At 42.1% G+C, this 19706-nt stretch overlaps 1 protein-coding gene across 2 annotated transcripts in view; it reads right to left on the minus strand.

The window, feature by feature from the left end:
• The window catches only part of LAMA1 (laminin subunit alpha 1), a 166915-nt gene extending 152341 nt beyond the window's left edge, over positions 1-14574 (minus strand). For both annotated transcript variants that reach the window (XM_075826407.1, XM_075826408.1), the window contains exon 1: positions 14380-14574. In XM_075826407.1, coding sequence (XP_075682522.1) covers positions 14380-14440 — 61 coding nt within the window. In that variant the 5' untranslated portion in view covers positions 14441-14574. The remainder of the gene's footprint in view (positions 1-14379) is intronic.
• Positions 14575-19706: the final 5132 nt, after the last annotated feature.

Consider the following 19706-nt stretch of genomic DNA (forward strand, 5'->3'; position numbering starts at 1 on the left):
GGGAAAAAAATGCCTCTGCCTCCCATTGAAATCAATGGAAGGCGATTTGGGCAGTTTTTTGGTGCTGATTCCGACGCGATTTTGACATTGTATGACCTGACCCTTACACCACATAACTGATATCTTATTCACAATTATATATTTGTAAGACAACATTAATTTACCTAAATGTCTCTATATTGTACAGATGTGTATAAGGAATATAGGAGGCAAGGACAAAATATTACACTATAATATAATAGGAATATAATAGAAAGAACATACAACTGACTTATCCTTACATACAGTAAGTATGTTCATTCAGTACACTGCAAATAATTCGGATTTTTTTGTGTGACTGCATCTTTTTATCTTAGAAATAGCCTAGAAATATATGCGGGCTGTAAGACTCAACACTGGATATTATCACCCAAATATTTGGAAAGAGACTAAACATTTTAAGTGCAACCGAACAAAAAGACCAAATATTTTAACAAACTCCATGCAGGTCAGGACATAATGTAACACATACTTTGGTAATATATCCATCTGCCAATGGCTTGTTTACTTATAGATTTCCATAAAACATTTCTTACTTTTCATATCCAAATATATTTTATCTGGTTCATTCCTTGCTAAGAGTTAAAGCCACTTTAAAGAATATATTAAAGAATGTAGTGAATAGTAGTTCCCTAATGTACTGAGATGAAAAAATATACATATTTAAATGTTACAAGCCCAATAAGGTTTAATTGTTTGTATTTTTACATTTGAGCATGAATTATCTGTCATAGATTTGTTTTAGATTTTGCTGGCGATTTCACCCATTGTATTGTGAGGGATAAAATCCCCTTCAAAATACATCCAAACCACTCCTTTCCATATGCCCTATTAGGGCATTTGGATGTCATAGAGGGGGATTACCCCAATTGGCACCCCACTCTAGGTGACGGAGTGGAAGCTTCTGCAGAGAGCGACTCATGCTACGATGGACTCAAAATGATCATTATTATTATACGGGCTGCCATTATTTGAATAGAGCTGCAACACGGAGCTTCCGACAGCTTATCGTCATGGGTGGCACTTGGTCGATTATAGCTGTATATCCAGTTATTGTTTTTAAAACACCAGGCAATTTAAAGTGATGTTTGAGCAATTTAGACATGTGGATTGGAAATTTGTACAGATATAATCACATCTTAATGAACTGATGTTATATCATTTCAGTGGAAACTAAATGCATTCGTTGACCTAGAACAGGGGTCCTTCACTTTAACTGTGAATCTATGGAATAGCCTACCGCAGGAGCTGGTCACAGCAGGGACAGTAGATGGCTTTAAAAAAGGGTTAGATAATTTCCTAGAACAAAAAAGTATTAGCTCCTATGTATAGAAATTTTTCCTTCCCTTTTCCCGTCCCTTGGTTGAACTTGATGGACATGTGTCTTTTTTCAGCCGTACTAACTATGTAACTATGTAACTTACGGACAGTTGTCCAAACCTGGACCGTGGATGCCAGTTGCTCAGACCAGTGGTGTGGCTGGGTGACTGCCACATTCAATTGTATCTGCGTCCTCAAGATACAATTGATTACTATGGCGGAGCAGGGAGCCATCTCCCTACTCTGCCATTCACTAGGCTACAGGCCACGCTACGCCTGCAGCCTATAAGATGCTGGGACAGGATCCCTGTGCAGGTTGGCAAGTTGACGTCACTGCATCGCGTCGGCCTACGCAAGGGTCCCCCCTCAACTTCTCATAGGCTACAGGCCTAATGTGGCTGAGGAGGCCTGCTGTGGATCTCTGTTTGTTGCAGGAATGCGGCTAGGTGAGTACAATTTTTGTTAGTTGTTTAAGGGGCACTTTCTACAGGGGGTGTGTCACTATCTACAATAGTTGGATGTGGCACTATCTACAAGGGGGGTGTGGCACTACCTACAATAGCGGGGTGTGGCACTATCTGCAAGGTGGGTGTGTGGCACTTTCTACATGGGGCTGTTTGGCACTATCTGCAAGGGGGCTGTGTGGCACTATCTACATTGGGGCTGTGTGGCACTATATACAGCGGGCTGTGTGGAACTACCTACAGGGGGCTGTGTGGAACTATCTACAGGGGGCTGTGTGGCACTATCTATAGCGGGCTGTGTGTGGCATTTTCTACAGGTGGCTATGTGTGGAAATATCTATGTGGGGGCTGTGTGGCACTATGTACAGGGGGCTGTGTGTGCTACTTTCTACAGGTGGCTGTGTGTGGCATTATCTACAAGGGGGGCTGTATGGCACTATACTCAGGGGCTGTGTGACACTATCTACAAGAGGGGGCGTGGCACTATCTAGAAGGGTGGCTGTATGGCACTTTCTACAGGGGCAAAGTGTGTGGCACTATTTACAGGGGCTTTGTGTGGCACAATCTACAGGTGGCTGTGTGACACTTTCTACATGGGGCTGTGTGGAACTACCTACAGGGGGCTGTGTGGCACTATCTACAGGGGGCTGTGTGGCACTATCTATATCGGGCTGTGTGTGGCCTTTTCTACAGGTGGCTATGTGTGGAAATATCAATGTGGGGGGCTGTGTGGCACTATCTACAGGGGGCTGTGTGTGCTACTTTCTACAGGTGGCTGCATGTGGCATTATCTACAAGGGGGGCTGTATGGCACTATATTCGGGGGGCTGTGTGACACTATCTACAAGAGGGGGCGTGGCACTATCTACAAGGGGGACTGTGTGGCACTATCTAGAAGGGTGGTTGTATGGAACTTTCTACAGGGGCAAAGTGTGTGGCACTATTTACAGGGGCTTTGTGTGGCACTATCTACAGATGGCTGTGTGTGGCGCTATTTACAGAAGGCTGTGTGGCACTATCTACAGTGGGGATGTGGCCCTAGCTACAGGGGCACTGTGTGACAACTATCTTCAAAAGGCTTCTGTTAGTGTGGGTTTTTCTCCAGGTGCTGTGGTTTCTGCCCACACTCCAAAAAGATTGATTAATTGGCATTTTATGACATTGACTCTAGTATGTGTGTGTCTGAAATAAGAAAATAAGATTGTGAGCCCCATTGGGGACAGGGACTCATGTGCATGGCGACAATATCTGTACAGTGCTGAGAAATATGTTCCGCTAGATAAGCAACATAAATAAATTAATAAAGAACATGTGCATTAGCGATAGCACTTAGAAATGCAATATTGTTTTCTGGAAAATATCTAGTATCCCATATGGAACTGCATTATATATAATTCATCACAAGGACAATGTGTAACTGTAAAACTGATTAACACTATAGTTTTTAATAATATTCTATAGGTTGAAACCTGAGTTGACTTTTCCGGGTTCATAACCAAAAGCAAGTACTGTAGGCTGAGAGGGCAGTGATCACATCATTTGATGTTTCGGATAACACTAGGCTTATTCATGAATTGTCTAGACAGCTTCAAACAAAGGGGGACTACTGACTGCTAACAGCTGCAAATCCCTAAAAATGCTTAGTATCTCTGTTGTATACCACTAACTGAAGGAACATCTGAAGGCATTAAAACGTCTACAAACTCCTCTGAGTATTACACGAATCCTTCCTGTGGTTTTCGAGGTGATAGAAGAAACGTTTGATAACTGTCAGCACTCTAGTGAAATGAACAATGAAGGCAAAATGTAGAGGAAAACTGTTCATTCTAACGTATATGCCTCTTAGATAGGCTATTGACTAAGTATTGGTGTCTTCATTATATTTCTGTTTTAGATTCTTTAGTGTGGTTTAGATATCGCAGAAAACTTTATGGAGTCTACACTCTGCAGGAACTGTTCTCCATAGAGAGTATACTCTGTATACCTAGCTCCCAAATTCAGTAAGGGCAACATTGTAACAGGCACCTAATGAATTTAATAGGTGCCTTACAGCAACAACACCCATATTGGATTTGGGAAGTCTGAAGTGCATGCTCTCTGTAGATATTCTTCAAGTTTCTGCAGAGCCTGCAGCATGTTCCTTCAATATCAATATGTCCAGTAACATACAGTATATATGACAATGCAGTCTTATTTTCTCCTACCACTATCCATCCAACTGTCCTAAGACTGATCTACATATTTAGGTATATTACTGTCCCAGCCATGTTACTGCTTACACTTTTTATGTATACTTGCACAGATAAATGACTGGGTGACTGGCTCGCTCAGACTGTGATGTGGATCTCAAACTATAAGCACTTTTTACCTGATATAACTTCCTATCACTTTCGTAAGCTTTGGAGCTGGGTCTTCTCTTCATTTTGAGAATATACCACATTTGGTGAAGACTCTCTTTTGACATGTTTTTTAGATTTTGAAAACCTTATGTTGCTGAGAAAATAAATATGTCACAGTCCTCTCCTACAGTGAATCACATATGGACTTCCTGGTGCCTAATACATTCAAGAATTTCAATTCATAACAGTACAGAGGAGATATGATGTGAGAAGCGTAAAAGACTTAAAGAGGCTCTGTCACCAGATTTTGCAACCCCTATCTGCTATTGCAGCAGATAGGCGCTGCAATGTAGATTACAGTAACGTTTTTATTTTTAAAAAACGAGCATTTTTGGCCAAGTTATGACCATTTTTGTATTTATGCAAATGAGGCTTGCAAAAGTACAACTGGGCGTGTTTACAGTAAAAGTACAACTGGGCGTGTATTATGTGTGTACATTGGGGCGTTTTTACTTCTTTTACTAGCTGGGCATTAGGAATGGGAGTGTATGATGCTGACGCATCAGCATCATCCACTTCTGTTCGTTAATGCACAGCTTCTGGCAGTGCAGACACACAGCGTGTTCTCGAGAGATCACGCTGTGACGTCACTCACTTCCTGCCCCAGGTCCTGCATCGTGTCGGCCACATCGGCACCAGAGGCTACAGTTGATTCTGCAGCAGCATCAGCGTTTGCAGGTCAGTAGCTACATCGACTTACCTGCAAACGCCGATGCTGCTGCAGAATCAACTGTAGCCTCTGGTGCTGATGTGTCCTCGCTCGTCCGACACGATGCAGGACCTGGGGCAGGAAGTGAGTGACGTCACAGCGTGATCTCTCGAGAACATGCTGTGTCTGCACTGCCAGAAGCTGGGCGTTGTGAAGAGAAGTGGATGATACTTCTCGTCAGAACGCCCAGCTAGTAAAAGAAGTAAACACGCCCAGATGTAACACACATAATACACGCCCAGTTGGACTTTTACTTTAAACACGCCCAGTTGGACTTTAGCAAGCCTCATTTGCATAAATACAAAAATGGTCATAACTTGGCCAAAAATGCTCGTTTTTTAAAAATAAAAACGTTACTCTTATCTACATTGCAGCGCCGATCTGCTGCAATAGCAGATAGGGGTTGCAAAATCTGGTGACAGAGCCTCTTTAACTAGATGTCTGGACAAATCTTCTGCAGCTCAATTATGAAAAAGTGGTTAAAATAACATTGCTAGGGACATGACAGTCATTAAAGCACCTGATCACAATCATCATAACCGGTTTATGACAGCTACTTGGTTGTATTTTATTAAGAAGCATGCCAACTTGTTGGATAAAATATTAGTTATAATTGTAAATGATAGCTGCTACAATTTATAGAATCACTTAAAGCGTACCTAACTTTTCAGGTGACTTTCCAAAATTAGCTGTCATATGTGTGTACATAAGGAATAACACTATATCTGGCCATTATATTACTTGTATATGGCACTTTTTAGCAGTTTTCCCCTCTGCAGCCTCTCTCTAACTCTCTGAGATAGTGGGCGGAGCCTAATGGCTATCATGTCTTTTATACACTGCACACATAGAAGAGGAGAATCCTGCTCTCCTATCTCTATCTATTACATATATATATAAGCTGCAGCAGCATTGAGAACTTTATACATCAGTACAGACCAGTGTAGCTGAGAATCCAGCACTGGGGTGACATAGAAATCTTACCAGCAGCCTCTGTCTTTCTCACTCTGCCTCTGCTTTCTGCTTCTGCTCAACCCTCCCCTCTCCATAGACTTGAATGCAGTGTGTCTGTTTCTTTCCCACTATGCCACTGCTCTTGCCCCCCTCCCCTATCTATAAACTTGTATGGACAGGCAGTAAAGTGATACACCTCCGCCTTCTGCAGCTTGTCAATTCTGCTCTTGACAGGGACATGCTTTGCTTGACAACAGGGGGTGGACAGCAGATTACAAAAAGGGATATAACTAGTGGCAGTAACTTCACACATAATTTGTATGGATAAAACAACTACATTTTAACAGTAAGTAAATTAGAAAGTTGATATATATCTGGTATACTATTAGATTAGTATAAATTGTTTAAAATATTAGTGTCCATTTAATGTAAGAAACATTAGTGGATTTTCCATAAAGGGGGTTGCCCGGTTTAGAAATCCATTTTTAAATATCTGACATGTGCATGCAATACATTAGCATATTGATTTAAATGGACATTGTGTATTGCTTCATTACCCCTGTGGTGGCAATGCAGAAAAATGTAACACTTTGTCAGGTTTCACCCACAGTTTACAACTGGTTGCTGGGGTCCCCGCACTGAAATACCCTGTGATTGGCTTATCTTCGAGGGACCCTTCTATCAAAAGCAAATTTTCCAAAGCGGAAAGCCCATTCAAATACACCAATTACCTTCTAAGAATTCTACTTAAAGAGGCTCTGTCACCAGATTTTGCAACCCCTATCTGCTATTGCAGCAGATAGGCGCTGCAATGTAGATTACAGTAACGTTTTTATTTTAAAAAAACGAGCATTTTTGGCCAAGTTATGACCATTTTTGTAATTATGCAAATGAGGCTTGCAAAAGTCCAAGTGGGTGTGTTTAAAAGTAAAAGTCCAAGTGGGCGTGTATTAGGTGCGTACATCGGGGCGTTTTTAATACTTTTACTAGCTGGGCGCTGTGAAGAGAAGTAAAATCCTCTTCTCTTCAGAACGCCCAGCTTCTGACAGTGCAGATCTGTGACGTCACTCACAGGTCCTGCATCGTGACGGCCACATCGGCACCAGAGGCTACAGTTGATTCTGCAGCAGCATCAGCGTTTGCAGGTAAGATCGACTTACCTGCAAACGCTGTTGCTGCTGCAGAATCAACTGTAGCCTCTGGTGCCGATGTGGCCGTCACGATGCAGGACCTGTGAGTGACGTCACAGATCTGCACTGTCAGAAGCTGGGCGTTCTGAAGAGAAGAGGATGTTACTTCTCTTCACAGCGCCCAGCTAGTGAAAGTATTAAAAACGCCCCGATGTACGCACATAATACACACCCACTTGGACTTTTACTTTTAAACACACCCACTTGGACTTTTGCAAGCCTCATTTGCATAACTACAAAAATGGTCATAACTTGGCCAAAAATGCTCGTTTTTTTAAAATAAAAACGTTACTGTAATCTACATTGCAGCGCCTATCTGCTGCAATAGCAGATAGGGGTTGCAAAATCTGGTGACAGAGCCTCTTTAAATATATGGATATTTGAAATAAAACTATGATTTTGTGTATGGGGAGACATTTTCTAGTACATTTTCTGTCTAGTAAGCCTTTTGTAGGAATCATCCTATCCCTCATCTCACAGATAAAGTACAAAAGAGCATGCATTCAACTTTATAATAAATGTTTGCACTAAAAAAACTAGGGAAGGATCTCAGCGTATAGCAGTTTCTAATACTGACAAAATTCAATTAAGTTTTGCTTGTTAGTTTTATATTGGTTAGTGGACCTTAAAACCACGCACAGAGCTTATAGGGCTATACGCAAGCAGGGCAATGGGTGAGGAGTTAATGTGAGTGCATGTGTGTATAACTACATAAAGGAACGGTATTACTCAAACTTTGGGACCGGATGAACGCCACCGTTTATAGGACTGTCCTTTCTGGTTACATCTATGAAGAATTGTCCTGTTGCTGACAGCGTCTCAGCGTGGCTGCAGGAATGCTACAGCGGAGCAGCTGTTTAGTTATGGTAAACAATGAGGAAGGACAGGAACAAAGATGCTTCCCAAGTGTGAAAGCAAACAGCAACAAGCAGTCAACAAATTCATGGATTATCTTCATCTACTTTCACTGGCCATGCAGCAATTCATTTGAAACAGAATGATGTCTCAGCTGTGACTATGTACAGAAAACACTGAGGCCAATTTCATCCAGGGGTATTCATCTAGAAACGCTTGTACTGTAACTTAATGATAAACATATCAATAAACTCTACTCATACAGAACAATTAATGTCTGAAACATAGTGTTGTCTTTTATGTATATAATTCATATAATACAGAACATCTACTTTGTAATATAGTATTGAGCAAATGTATTAAAGGCTATGTACGCCTCTGAAATTGTTTTTGTTTTTTTTAATAAAAATGATTATCAGTGTAATCAGTGTAATTTTCTTAAAAATTATTTTTACTTTTTGAGATACAGCTGCTTTGCATTATGTATACAGAGCAGCTGTATCGTGAGCTGAAACCTGTATCTGTCAGGTCAGCAGGGCTGAAGGGTTCAGTGTCAGCGGGTCTCCGACACGCAGGATTGAGCTGTTACCAGTCACATCTAAGTTCATAACTGTGTACATAGCCTGTGGATAGGTCATCAGTTGTCCAGTCGTGAAAAACCCCTTTAATTCTGTTGGAAGGGAAACACTGGCATAGATGCATTATTTAAAAATAGCATAGACAAGCTGTGTTTACTTACATAACATATGGAAACATATATATACACAATATATACACAATACATATAACAGTATCTATGTACGAATGACGTCCATACACTACTATGTGTTCTCCGCCGATATGAGACACGATGAATGGTATTAACCATGGGTACCTAAATCTCGCGGGAGATAAGCCGCTGCCGGAGTGTGTGGCAGCGGCTTATGTCCCTCTCCTCATTGAAAACACATGTGTGTGTTTTCATGCGTGTATGTAAATGGGGGTGTAATAGCTGTCGGCCAGAAGAGGGTTTGGCTGACAGTTATTTATAGTGTATGGTCAGTTTAAACCTCCCATGTCATGATAAGAATCTGTATACAACGGGCATGTTTGGCTTTGGACTAACATGTAGGGACTTCACAGACAACGGATGTTATAAAAATAGATTATGGAACTAACACAAAAATATTGCCAAATTTCAGGATTCAAAACACAAAGCATATTTATAAATTACAACAGTGATGAACAAAATATTGTAGAATTTAGGAGACATGACATTCCCGAAGCCAGAACCATAATAGGAGCCAATGTGTCTACTGTGCAATGTTATTGTGTGAACAATGGTATTCAATTAATCTACAGGCCCATGAATCTACTTAGCCCATGAATTGCAGAATTATAAAAAGTTTTGTTACCTACTATAACACAAAATTTTAAAGACAAGAATGATATAAGGACAATGAGTGAACACTCAGGTATTTATGGAATGACAGCTATTATGGGCCGCCACTCATCTTCCTCATATTCATCAAGTATTTTCCATGCCAACTAGGCTTTATAAGACAGAACAAGACAGATTCCAGTAGCCGGGTAGCTGATGATTCTAGAAATTTGCATCTGGCACACAACTTTTTGGGTTGTTGTCTATTGATGTCTATGTGAAGACTCACTGACTGCCCAGCAAAAGTCAACTAGGCTGTGTTATTGCATACTGAGAAAGTGCTTACAAATGTTTGATCCAGAAATGTATGAGATGTGATAGTAAACCTAAAGCCAGCCACATATGTCACAACTTACATTTGTGGTTATAGCATTTATTATTGACTATGGGAAAATGGATGGAATGTTGGAATATGATGTTATAATGGTGCTGAACTTTCCGTTCTCCAATAGAAATTAGAAGGAAGGTGTCGATGGCACATGCACAGACACTGTGTAATGACCAAGGAGAGCAGTGGGTCATGAAAGGTTCAAGGATGGGGAGCTATCTCATTCCCTGTCATTCTAAGTGAGTAATCTGCATAACTGTTTGGCTGACCTCTGTCTTCCCTGACTCCCCCATTAACAGGCTTCTTTGACTCGGCCAAACATGCATCTTATTTCATAGCTTATAAAAACCCACATTATCATTAAATGTTCACAAGATCCCGCCCTCGAAAGCACGGCCTTACTTTTGAAACCACACACTGACTACACAAAATTAATAAAGTAATAAGATTTGCTTGTTATGTTTCCAAGACCAGTATTTATTCTACAGTGTTGGCTTGTATTCCGAAAGCTGCCAAAACGGCTGTCTTCAAAAAGTTCAGGTAATTCTTCCTGGTAAATAATTATTTGAAATAACAAATATCCTCAAGGGATTTCTGGAGTTAAACGAATGTCACACTGTAGCAGAACCCTGATGACTTGTAGAATTAATGTTTAAACTGGGAAATATTTGCACTTCATTTACACTTAGCTCCGTCTTAAGAGTGCAGATGGTCTTCAAAGTAGTGAAAAACTAATCCCACTGTATGTAATGAAGTGTGAAAGGTTTTGTTTGCCCCTTCATAATAAGAATTCAAATAGATTCATTGCTAAATGAATGTTCTACTTTTACCTAAGACGTTAGACTGTAGGTTTCCATCTTCAAGTTGGCTATTATTTTACGACTCCAGAGAAACCTGTAGAGCTTGCAACAAAGTAGCTCAAGGTGTTGAATGCTTGAGTGATTCTAACTCCAAAACTTTTTTAAGTGCCACTGGGCTATTAGTTGTCTGCAATCTACTGGGAAGGATGAGCTTCTGAAGTCAATAGGTTCAGAGAGACATTCGCAAAATGTACACACCTCCCCCAAACATGTAGCCCGAGGCTATTCTTTTAAGAGTCATCTCCTAAAGAGAACAAAGACTAGCTAATCCACAGCTGGTTTTCATTACTAATGACACAAAACCCAGTGATGATTTTCATACTATGCGTATGTGTACATATAAATAATCATTGCGCTATAACTATTCAATATTTCAGAGCTTAAAAAATACAAACAAAAAATAACAAGAAAAATAAATTTCCACCATAAGGAAGTCACCCACACAGATTAATAATTTAAACCATATGGAGTTTAATCAGATAAGAGATCCAAGGAATCCATAAAATGTTGTAAACCACAAATGTCAAGTATATTTTAATATTGTACCCGCATGTTGTCCATGATATGTTCTCATATCTGTAGCAGACTGAGGACTATGCTCAGGACTATGCTGACTGACTGCAGACATCCAGATGTACAGCAATAAATCTTCAACTTCCTTTTTACATGTTTTCATTAGACGTTTTTATTTTGTAAGGAAGATGAGGAGATGTTGAATTTCGGTTGTTATATGCTGAGTTTAGGTATTGTATTATTAGAATTACTATTATTTTACTGTTTTCTCAAAGTCCTACAAGAATAGAGGCTACCCAACATATGCTGGAATTCCCAGATAATCCGTTATCACAGACAGATACATTCCTCAGCTGGGGAAGATAACATCTAAAACCTGGAAGCACATTTGGGAAGCCAATTACAAGTCAGCAGAATTTGAGATCTTGAGTTTTCTAATTATTCTATGGCAATAATTCCATGCTACGCTGGTGAAACTGAACGGCAGGCTATAAAAACGTAGATTTTAAGCTAGCCCTACCTGGCACAATTCTACGTATGTTTAATAAAGATTTGATTGTAATGACCCATATACTTCGAAAGGTGCCAACAACCATGAACAATTAGAAGTTTTGATAGATTTTGGAAAAACTTAGGGCACCATATATGTAGCATTGGTTGAAGGGAAGGATGAAGATTCAATTGAATATGGTGACAGCTTGTGCCATAAGACCAGGGGCAACATGCAAAAGAACCAGGCAAACGTGCAGCAGATGCCAGGTACTAGATAAGACATGGTGATATTGATGCCAACAAAAAATTGTCCATTGAGGACAGTGAAAATTGAAGAGATTACTGTTACATTTGATGGAAACACAAAATGGGTCACCAGATGAAAATAACACTGATCCAGTAAAAAAAATAGTCATATGCACAAGTTCTATATCATATGACAAGATACTAAGGCGTATACATAAAGTGCTGTTTAACAAAATGAATTTATACCCTATATTTATCAACATTGCAAGACATATTTTACCTCAAACACCAATAGAATTGGGAATGGTTAGGCAGACCCTATATGGCAAAATATATGACCTATTTTCTCCCCAAAATATCTGTGTACGATATGGTAGATCTGCAGCGAACTTTCCTCAATTCAAACAAATTTATGAAGTATCCCACATTACGAAAAGTATGTTTCCGGCATAATGATTAATAATAATAATTTTAAAAAAATACACCATTGATTTATGACCCCCAATTAAGTTTTAACTGATTTAATCATACACAGTCCTATATTTTATCCATATGTTGAGAATTGTAAGGGTATGTTCACACGGCAACGCCAAATACGTCTGAAATTATGGAGCTGTTTTGACAAGTGCACGCGTTTTTTGCGGCGTCCATTACGGACATAATTTGAACTGTTTTTCAATGGAGTCAATGAAAAACGGCTCCTATTACGTCCCAAGAAGTGACATGCACTTCTTTGAGGCGGGCGTCTTTTTACGCGGCGTCTTTTGACAGCGGCGCATAAAAATACACCTCGTCTGCACAGAACTCCGTAAAACCCATTCAATTCAATGGGCAGATGTTTTGGAGATGTTTTTTCGGGCATAATTCAAGGCGTAAAACGTCCGTAAATAGGGCGTGTGAAGATTCCCTTACATGTCTTAAGAGCTATTGAGAGGTTCAGATAAAAAATACCCTCAAAATATCACAAAAATGTCCATGTTTGATAATATCAGCATTTACAGAAGTATTGATTTGCCAGAAACTGAAAGGGCGGGGGTCTTAAAGAGAAAAGAACTTTCCGCAACTGCAGGCAATAGTAACACATCTCTATATGGCCAACTTAAACTGACACCACGACTGGCCAGCATTGGTGGGAATGCTCATGGCACACTTGTCTACTGAGAAAAAAAACTGTTTCTACAGCAATCAAGTAAAGAAACAAAAAAATGTATAAATAAATGACTGTCAATAGTATATTAATTCCAACTGTATGAAAATATTGTTTTATTTCCTATTGACTTAAGAAGAGGCAGACATATGCGCAACCTGTGCACAGGGGCCGAGAAGGTAAGGGGGCCCACTGTCACCTTCAAAGTAGATTCCGACTGTCTATTAGATTGTATGTACGGGATTGGGATTATAAATTTACTACTGGTGGATTCATAGAGACATAAGGGAGTTGCTCTGTGATGAGCTATTCAACAGCAAGGGGCCCAAGGACTACTTGCACAGGGGCCCTCTGCAGTCTGTGTCTGCTCCTAGGAAGCATATTATTTGTATATTAGACACAAATACTGATGATGATAATCTGCAAATCTCGCTCTATACCTATATCAGGTTTGGATACATTCCAGACACCAGATAAGCAATTCTCCTAGCAATAAGCATCAATGTCAGCTAAAGTCTGTGGGTTGTTTTCTATTCAAGTCAATTAAAGTTTTTATGTCCACACCAATAAAAAGTTCACGCCGAATCGTCTAACGTGCTACTAAGTTCTCCAGTTTTTTATATTTTCCTTAGATAGATAGAAATAGACAGACAGACAGACAGATAGATGATAGATAGAGATAGATAGATAGATAGAGAGAGAGAGAGAGAGAGAGAGAGAGAGAGATAGACAGACAGACAGACAGACAGATAGATAGATAGATAGATAGATAGATAGATAGATAGATAGATAGATAGATAGATAGATAGATAGATAGATAGATAGATAGATAGATAGATATGAGATAGATAGATAGATAGATAGATAGATAGATAGATAGATAGATAGATAGATAGATAGATAGATAGATAGATAGATAGATAGATAGATATAGAGCTAGGTGATGAATGAAAAGTTATATATGATAAGTTTTTCTACCTTCGTATGTGTGTGTTTTTAATAAAGTACATACTTACATAGATTCTATGGATACTCCCATCCGCATATGGTATACATACAATATAACAATAGGCCACTGAAGTGTATAAACTTGCCCTGTTACAGACAGAGAACATTTTGCAATGTGATGTTTGGTAATAACATTAGCAGTAACATCTGGATAAATCCCTACTTTCTCCCCCACAAACCAAATGCAGCAGGATGTGGAGATCTAATGTGTGCAATACCCAGGGAGCTGCATTACAAATGGGCAGTATGGTGCCCCATGCAGCAACTAGAGTGCCGCTCACCCAGGAGAAGTCACTATGAAGTGAACTTTCCTCATTCATTGCTCAGCAGCAGCTCTCAGTCATCCTCTCTATACAATGTGAGGTACAGGAAGGGTTACAAGTCACTGTCATACAAGTACAGGTACAGTCACATGAAGTGATTGGCAGAGCTCACCTCTGAGCTGGCACTGGACCCCAGCACACAGCAGCAAAACCAACAGCAGCCGGCATGGCATGTCTGACTCCCAATGTGATGTGGCAGCTTGTTGGATGAAGAACTGGGAAGGGTGCCCACTTATTTATCTGTCATCGGTGATAGGGACCTCGGTGCACTCCCTGGCAACAGCAACTCCTGCAGACTCCTACTACTTCTCATTCACAATCTTCTCCCATCCAAAGTCCTCTTGAGTGGGGGTAGAGGGCAGTGGGATGAACCATTGCGCTTTAGAGGAGGGGGGATGGCAGAGCAAATAAGCAGCTTCAGTGTCTCCATATGCGTGCATTTTCATTGTGTGACCTGGAGGTTGTAATATAAGAAGGACTGTGGAAGGCAGACTCTGAGCTGTCATGTTAAGGGAACCAGAATGAAGTATTATAGAAGAAGAGAAATATTCACCCCCCTAAAGAAACGTGGTGTGATCCACTAGTGCCCCGCATCTAAAGGAGAATCCACCTATGGAGGATGTTGGCTCATTATTTTGGGTATCAGGGCATATTGAGGATAGAGTGGCTTCATAAATACATAACAGAATGGTATACATAGCACTCCATAATATATGTTTCTTATAGGGGTTGTGCCCTTTATCTATATGAGCACTCTAGTAATACAGCAGGACTACTTGCTAACAAACCTACTTATTCTTTTTTTTTTTTTTAAAGGCACTTTAGATTGTAGGCTCTTGTTCACTGCTGATTTTTATTTGTTTTCTTTCTTTGTTATTTTATGTTTATTGCTTTCCCTTATTGTGAAGTGCTGTGGATTCTATTTCTACTATGTAAAGAGAGGTTGTTATTATTATAAGGATTCATATTTATAATAATAATATTGGTATTGGTTGTTTATTACAATTAGGGCTGGGCGATTTTGCCAAAACAAATCTAGATTTTTTTCAACCCTATGGGCGATTTTTGATTTGAATCTCGATTTTCTTATTACTGTTAAAAAAAACCTGAAAAAAATACCAAGAGATAATTTAAAAAAAAATTTCTTTATATAATTAACTTTTTAACATATATTGCTATAATAATTGTACGGAACTTCACAACTTTTAACCTCTGCAAATACTTTTTTAAGAAGAACTACAATTTGAAGAATGTATATCTAATTGATTATAACTTCTGTTAACCTGTTCCCCGACAGTGGACAGGTTAACAGAATCTATAATGAATTATGCAGTCTGTGCACTAACATCCCCCTCTGCCTGTTACCCCATCAGCCGGTCTCCAACATTGCAGACGGGAGCTGTTTAAATTGCAACAGTGCCAGGCAGATAGCACCACCACCCCTTGTAGATAGCACCACCCAACACCCTGCAGATAGAACCACCACCACCCTGAAGATAGCACCACCACCCCCCTGTAGATGGCACCCCCCTCTAGATAGCACCCCCCTCTAGATAGCACAACCCCCACCCCTGTAGATAGTGCCAGTGTAGCTCCCTCTAGGAGCCTACCAGGAGCCAACACTCTGGGAGCAGAATCACGGTCTGACACTCTGGCCGGGGATTCCACTCCATATATGGACAGTGACGTCAGGGGCACCCTCTAGGAGCAGAGTCCTCGGCCGGAGTGTTGCCGACGCTCTTGCAGGGGATTCCGCTCTTAGAGGGAGCCTCTGTCATCGCTGTCCATATATGGACAGTGACATCAGGGGCTCCTCCAGGAGCGGAATCCCGGGCCAACGCTCTGGCCAGTGATTCCGCTCCTGGAGGAGCCCCTGACGTCACTGTCTATATATGGACAGAGAAGTCAGGGGCTCCCTCTAGGAGCGGAATCCCCGGTCAGATTGTCGGCAACAACCTGTCCTGGGATTTCGCTCCTAGAGGAGGCTACAGTGGCACTATCTACAGGGGGGGTGCTATCTACAGGAGGGATAGTGCTATCTACAGGGGGGATGGTGCTATCTATGGGGGGATGCATTATCTAGGGGGTTTGTGGCACTATCTAGGGGGGTGTGGAACTATCTGGGAGGGTGGCACTATATGGGGTGTGTGGCACAATCTACAGGGTACACTGTGGCACTTTCTACATGGGCACTGTGTGTGGCACTATCTACATGGGCACTGTAGCACTATGTGGGCACTATGGCACTTCATATGTGGGCACAGTGGCACTATTTGGGCATTGTGCCACTATCTACAGTGGATACTGTGGCACTAGGTGGGCACTGTGGAACTATATTGGCACAAACACTATATATGTGGGCATTATCTACAGTGGGCACTGTGTCACTATCTACAAGGGCATTGCGAAACTATCTACATGGGCACTGTGGTGTTTACAGGGGGTCGGGACAAAAAAACCCTGACAAATGAAATACATACATTTTTTTAATGGCCATGAAATACGAATGGCAAAAAGATTAAACAATTAAAAACAGACAGACGGACTGGAAATGGATGAAAATTTGCGTTTTGCATCGCTGTGTCCTCAAATTTTCATCCATCTCCAGTCCGTCTGTCCGTTTTTACTGGCCGTTTGTCATCCATTTGCCATCCGTTTATTATGGCTGTTAAAAAAACAGATGGATTTCATTTGTCGGTTGTTGTTTTTGTCCCAACACCCTGAAAAAAACACATTGCCCATGTAAATAGTGGCACAGTGCCCACTGTAGATAGTGTCCACATAGTGCCACAGTGCCCACATAGTGCTACAGTGCCCACTGTGGATAGTGCCACCGTTCCCACTGTAGATAATGCCACAGTGCTCACAAAGTGCCACACTGCCCACAAAGTGCCACAGTGCCCACTTTAGATAGTGCCACAGTGCCCACTGTAGATAGTGCCACAGTGCCCACATAGTGCCACAGTGCCCACATATTGCCACAGTACCCACATGGTGCGACAGTGCCCATGTAGATAGTGTGATACCCCCCATATAGTGCCACAGTGTCCATGTAGATAGTACCACAACCCACTGTATATAACACCCCCCCCCCCCCACCTGTAGAAGGTGCCACTGTAGCACCCTCTGGGAGCGTAATCCCCAGTCAGAGCATTGCCGACGCTCTGGCCGGGGATTCCACTCCAGAAGTAGCCCCTGATGTAATTGTCCATATATGGACAGCGACGTCAAGGGCTTTCTCAAAACCTGAGTTCCCAGCCAGAGATCTTGCGATGCTCTGCACGGGGACTCTGCTTCTAGAGGGAGCACCTGGCGTCACTGTCCATAACTGGATAGTGACAACAGGGTCTCCTCCTGGAACGGAATCCTCTGCCAGAGGTTGTTGATACTCTGGCAGGGGATCCTGCTCTTAGAGGCAGCCCCTGACCTCACTGTCCAAATATGGACAGAGATGTCATGGACTCCCTCTAAGAGCGGATTCCCTGGCCAGAGCGTTGGCAACACACTGGCTGGGGATTCCGCTCCTAGAGGGAGCTACAGTGGATCTATCTACAGGGGAGGGGGTGGTGCCAGGGCCGGCCTTAGGATAGATGGTGCCCTGTTCGAAATTATCTTTTGGCGCCCCACCCCATCATAAAAAAATTACCCATATAAAAGTATAATGTCCCCCTCAGTATAATGCCCTATATAGTGCCCCACACAGTATAATGCCCCTTTAGTGCCCCCATGCAGTATAATAATAATATTTAATAATATAATCCCTTCAAGGACACAGTATTTTGTCCTGTAATTGTGCCTACACAGTATTATGCTCCCTAAGTGCCACACACAGTATGTTGCCCCCTGTAGTACCCCTACACAGTATAATGTCCGCTTAGTGGCCCCCACACAGTATAATGCGCCCCTTCCTGGCTGCCACACACAGCCCCCCCTTGTAGATAGTGCCCCCTGTAGATTGTGCCATACAGCCTCCCTGTAGACAGTGCCATACAGCCCCCCACCTCCCCCTTGTAGACAGTGCCCCCAAACAAAAAAATTGCACTCACCTAGGCCCCATTCGCACGACGAACTGAGCTGCTCCATGACGGGATCCTTGAGTAGGCCGGCATGATCCTGTAGCCTAGTACAGAGTTTCCCAACCTTTTCGGACTCGAGGCACCACTGGAAAAATAAAATTTCCTCAGGGCACCCGTACCAAAAATAGTTTCAAGAAAGATAGAAAATTGCTAAAAACAAGCACTACACTCTTAGGGTACATTCACACAGCGTTTTTTGTAAGGCAAAAAAAATCTGCCTCAAAATTCCTTCAGGAATTTTGAAGCAGATTTTGAATAGACAGCGTTGTTTGACCTCTTTTTTGCGTTTTTTTAAGCCGTTGAAGCTAATGATAAAGATGCAGGAAACAAAGCACGCCAAACAGGCGCCTCAGGTCTTTTCTGCTTTCTGTTAATTTCAATAAGAGCTCAGAGGTGGATACGACTTGAAGAACATCAGCCCCCCACTCACAGTGAAATAACCATCAGCCCACCACTCACAGTAAAATGACCATTAGCCCCCCACTCACAGTAAAATGACCATCAGCCCCCCACTAACAGTAAAATAACCATCAGCACAGCACTCACAGTAAAATAACCACCAGCGCCCCACTCACAGTAAAATTACCATCAGCACGCCACTCACAGTAAAATGAACATCAGCCCCCAACTCAGATTCCCCTTGTAGGTAGTGCCACAAAGCCCCCATAGATAGTGCCACACAGCACCTTGTAGGTAGTGCCACACAGCCCCCTCTGGGTAGTGCCACACAGCCCCCTTGTAGGTAGTGCCAAACAGCTCCCTCATAGGTAGTGCCACACAGCCCCCTGTAGATAGTGCCACACAGCACCGTGGTAGATAGTGCCACACAGCCCCAATGTAGGTAGTGCCACACAGCCCCCTGTAGGTAGTGCCACACAGCCCGCTGTAGGTAGTGCCACACAGCCCCCTTGTAGATAGTGCCACACAGCCCCCTTGTAGGTTGTGCCACACAGCCCCTTATAGGTAGTGCCACACAGCCCCTTTTGTAGTGCCACACAGCCTCCTGTAGGTAGTGCCACACAACCCCCTTGTAGGTAGTGCTACACAGCACCCTGTAGGTAGTGCCACTCCACACAGACCCCAGTGCCACACAGCCCCCTGGTGGTTAGTGCCACACAGCCCACAGCCCCCTTATAGATAGCACCCCCTTCCTGTATATAGCACCACTGTAGCTCCCTGAAGTAGCAGAATCCCCCTGGGGATTCTGCTCCTGGAGCGCTCCACTTGATGTCCCTGACCATATATGGACAGTGACATCAGGGGCAACTCCTGAAGCGGAATCCCCGTCCACAGTATTGCCGATGCTGTGACCGAGAATTGCACTCCAGGAGAAGCCCCTGTCGTCTGTGTCCATTTATGGACA

The sequence above is a fragment of the Rhinoderma darwinii genome, chromosome 5, assembly GCF_050947455.1.
Source record: "Rhinoderma darwinii isolate aRhiDar2 chromosome 5, aRhiDar2.hap1, whole genome shotgun sequence".
Taxonomy (NCBI): Eukaryota; Metazoa; Chordata; class Amphibia; order Anura; family Rhinodermatidae; genus Rhinoderma; species Rhinoderma darwinii.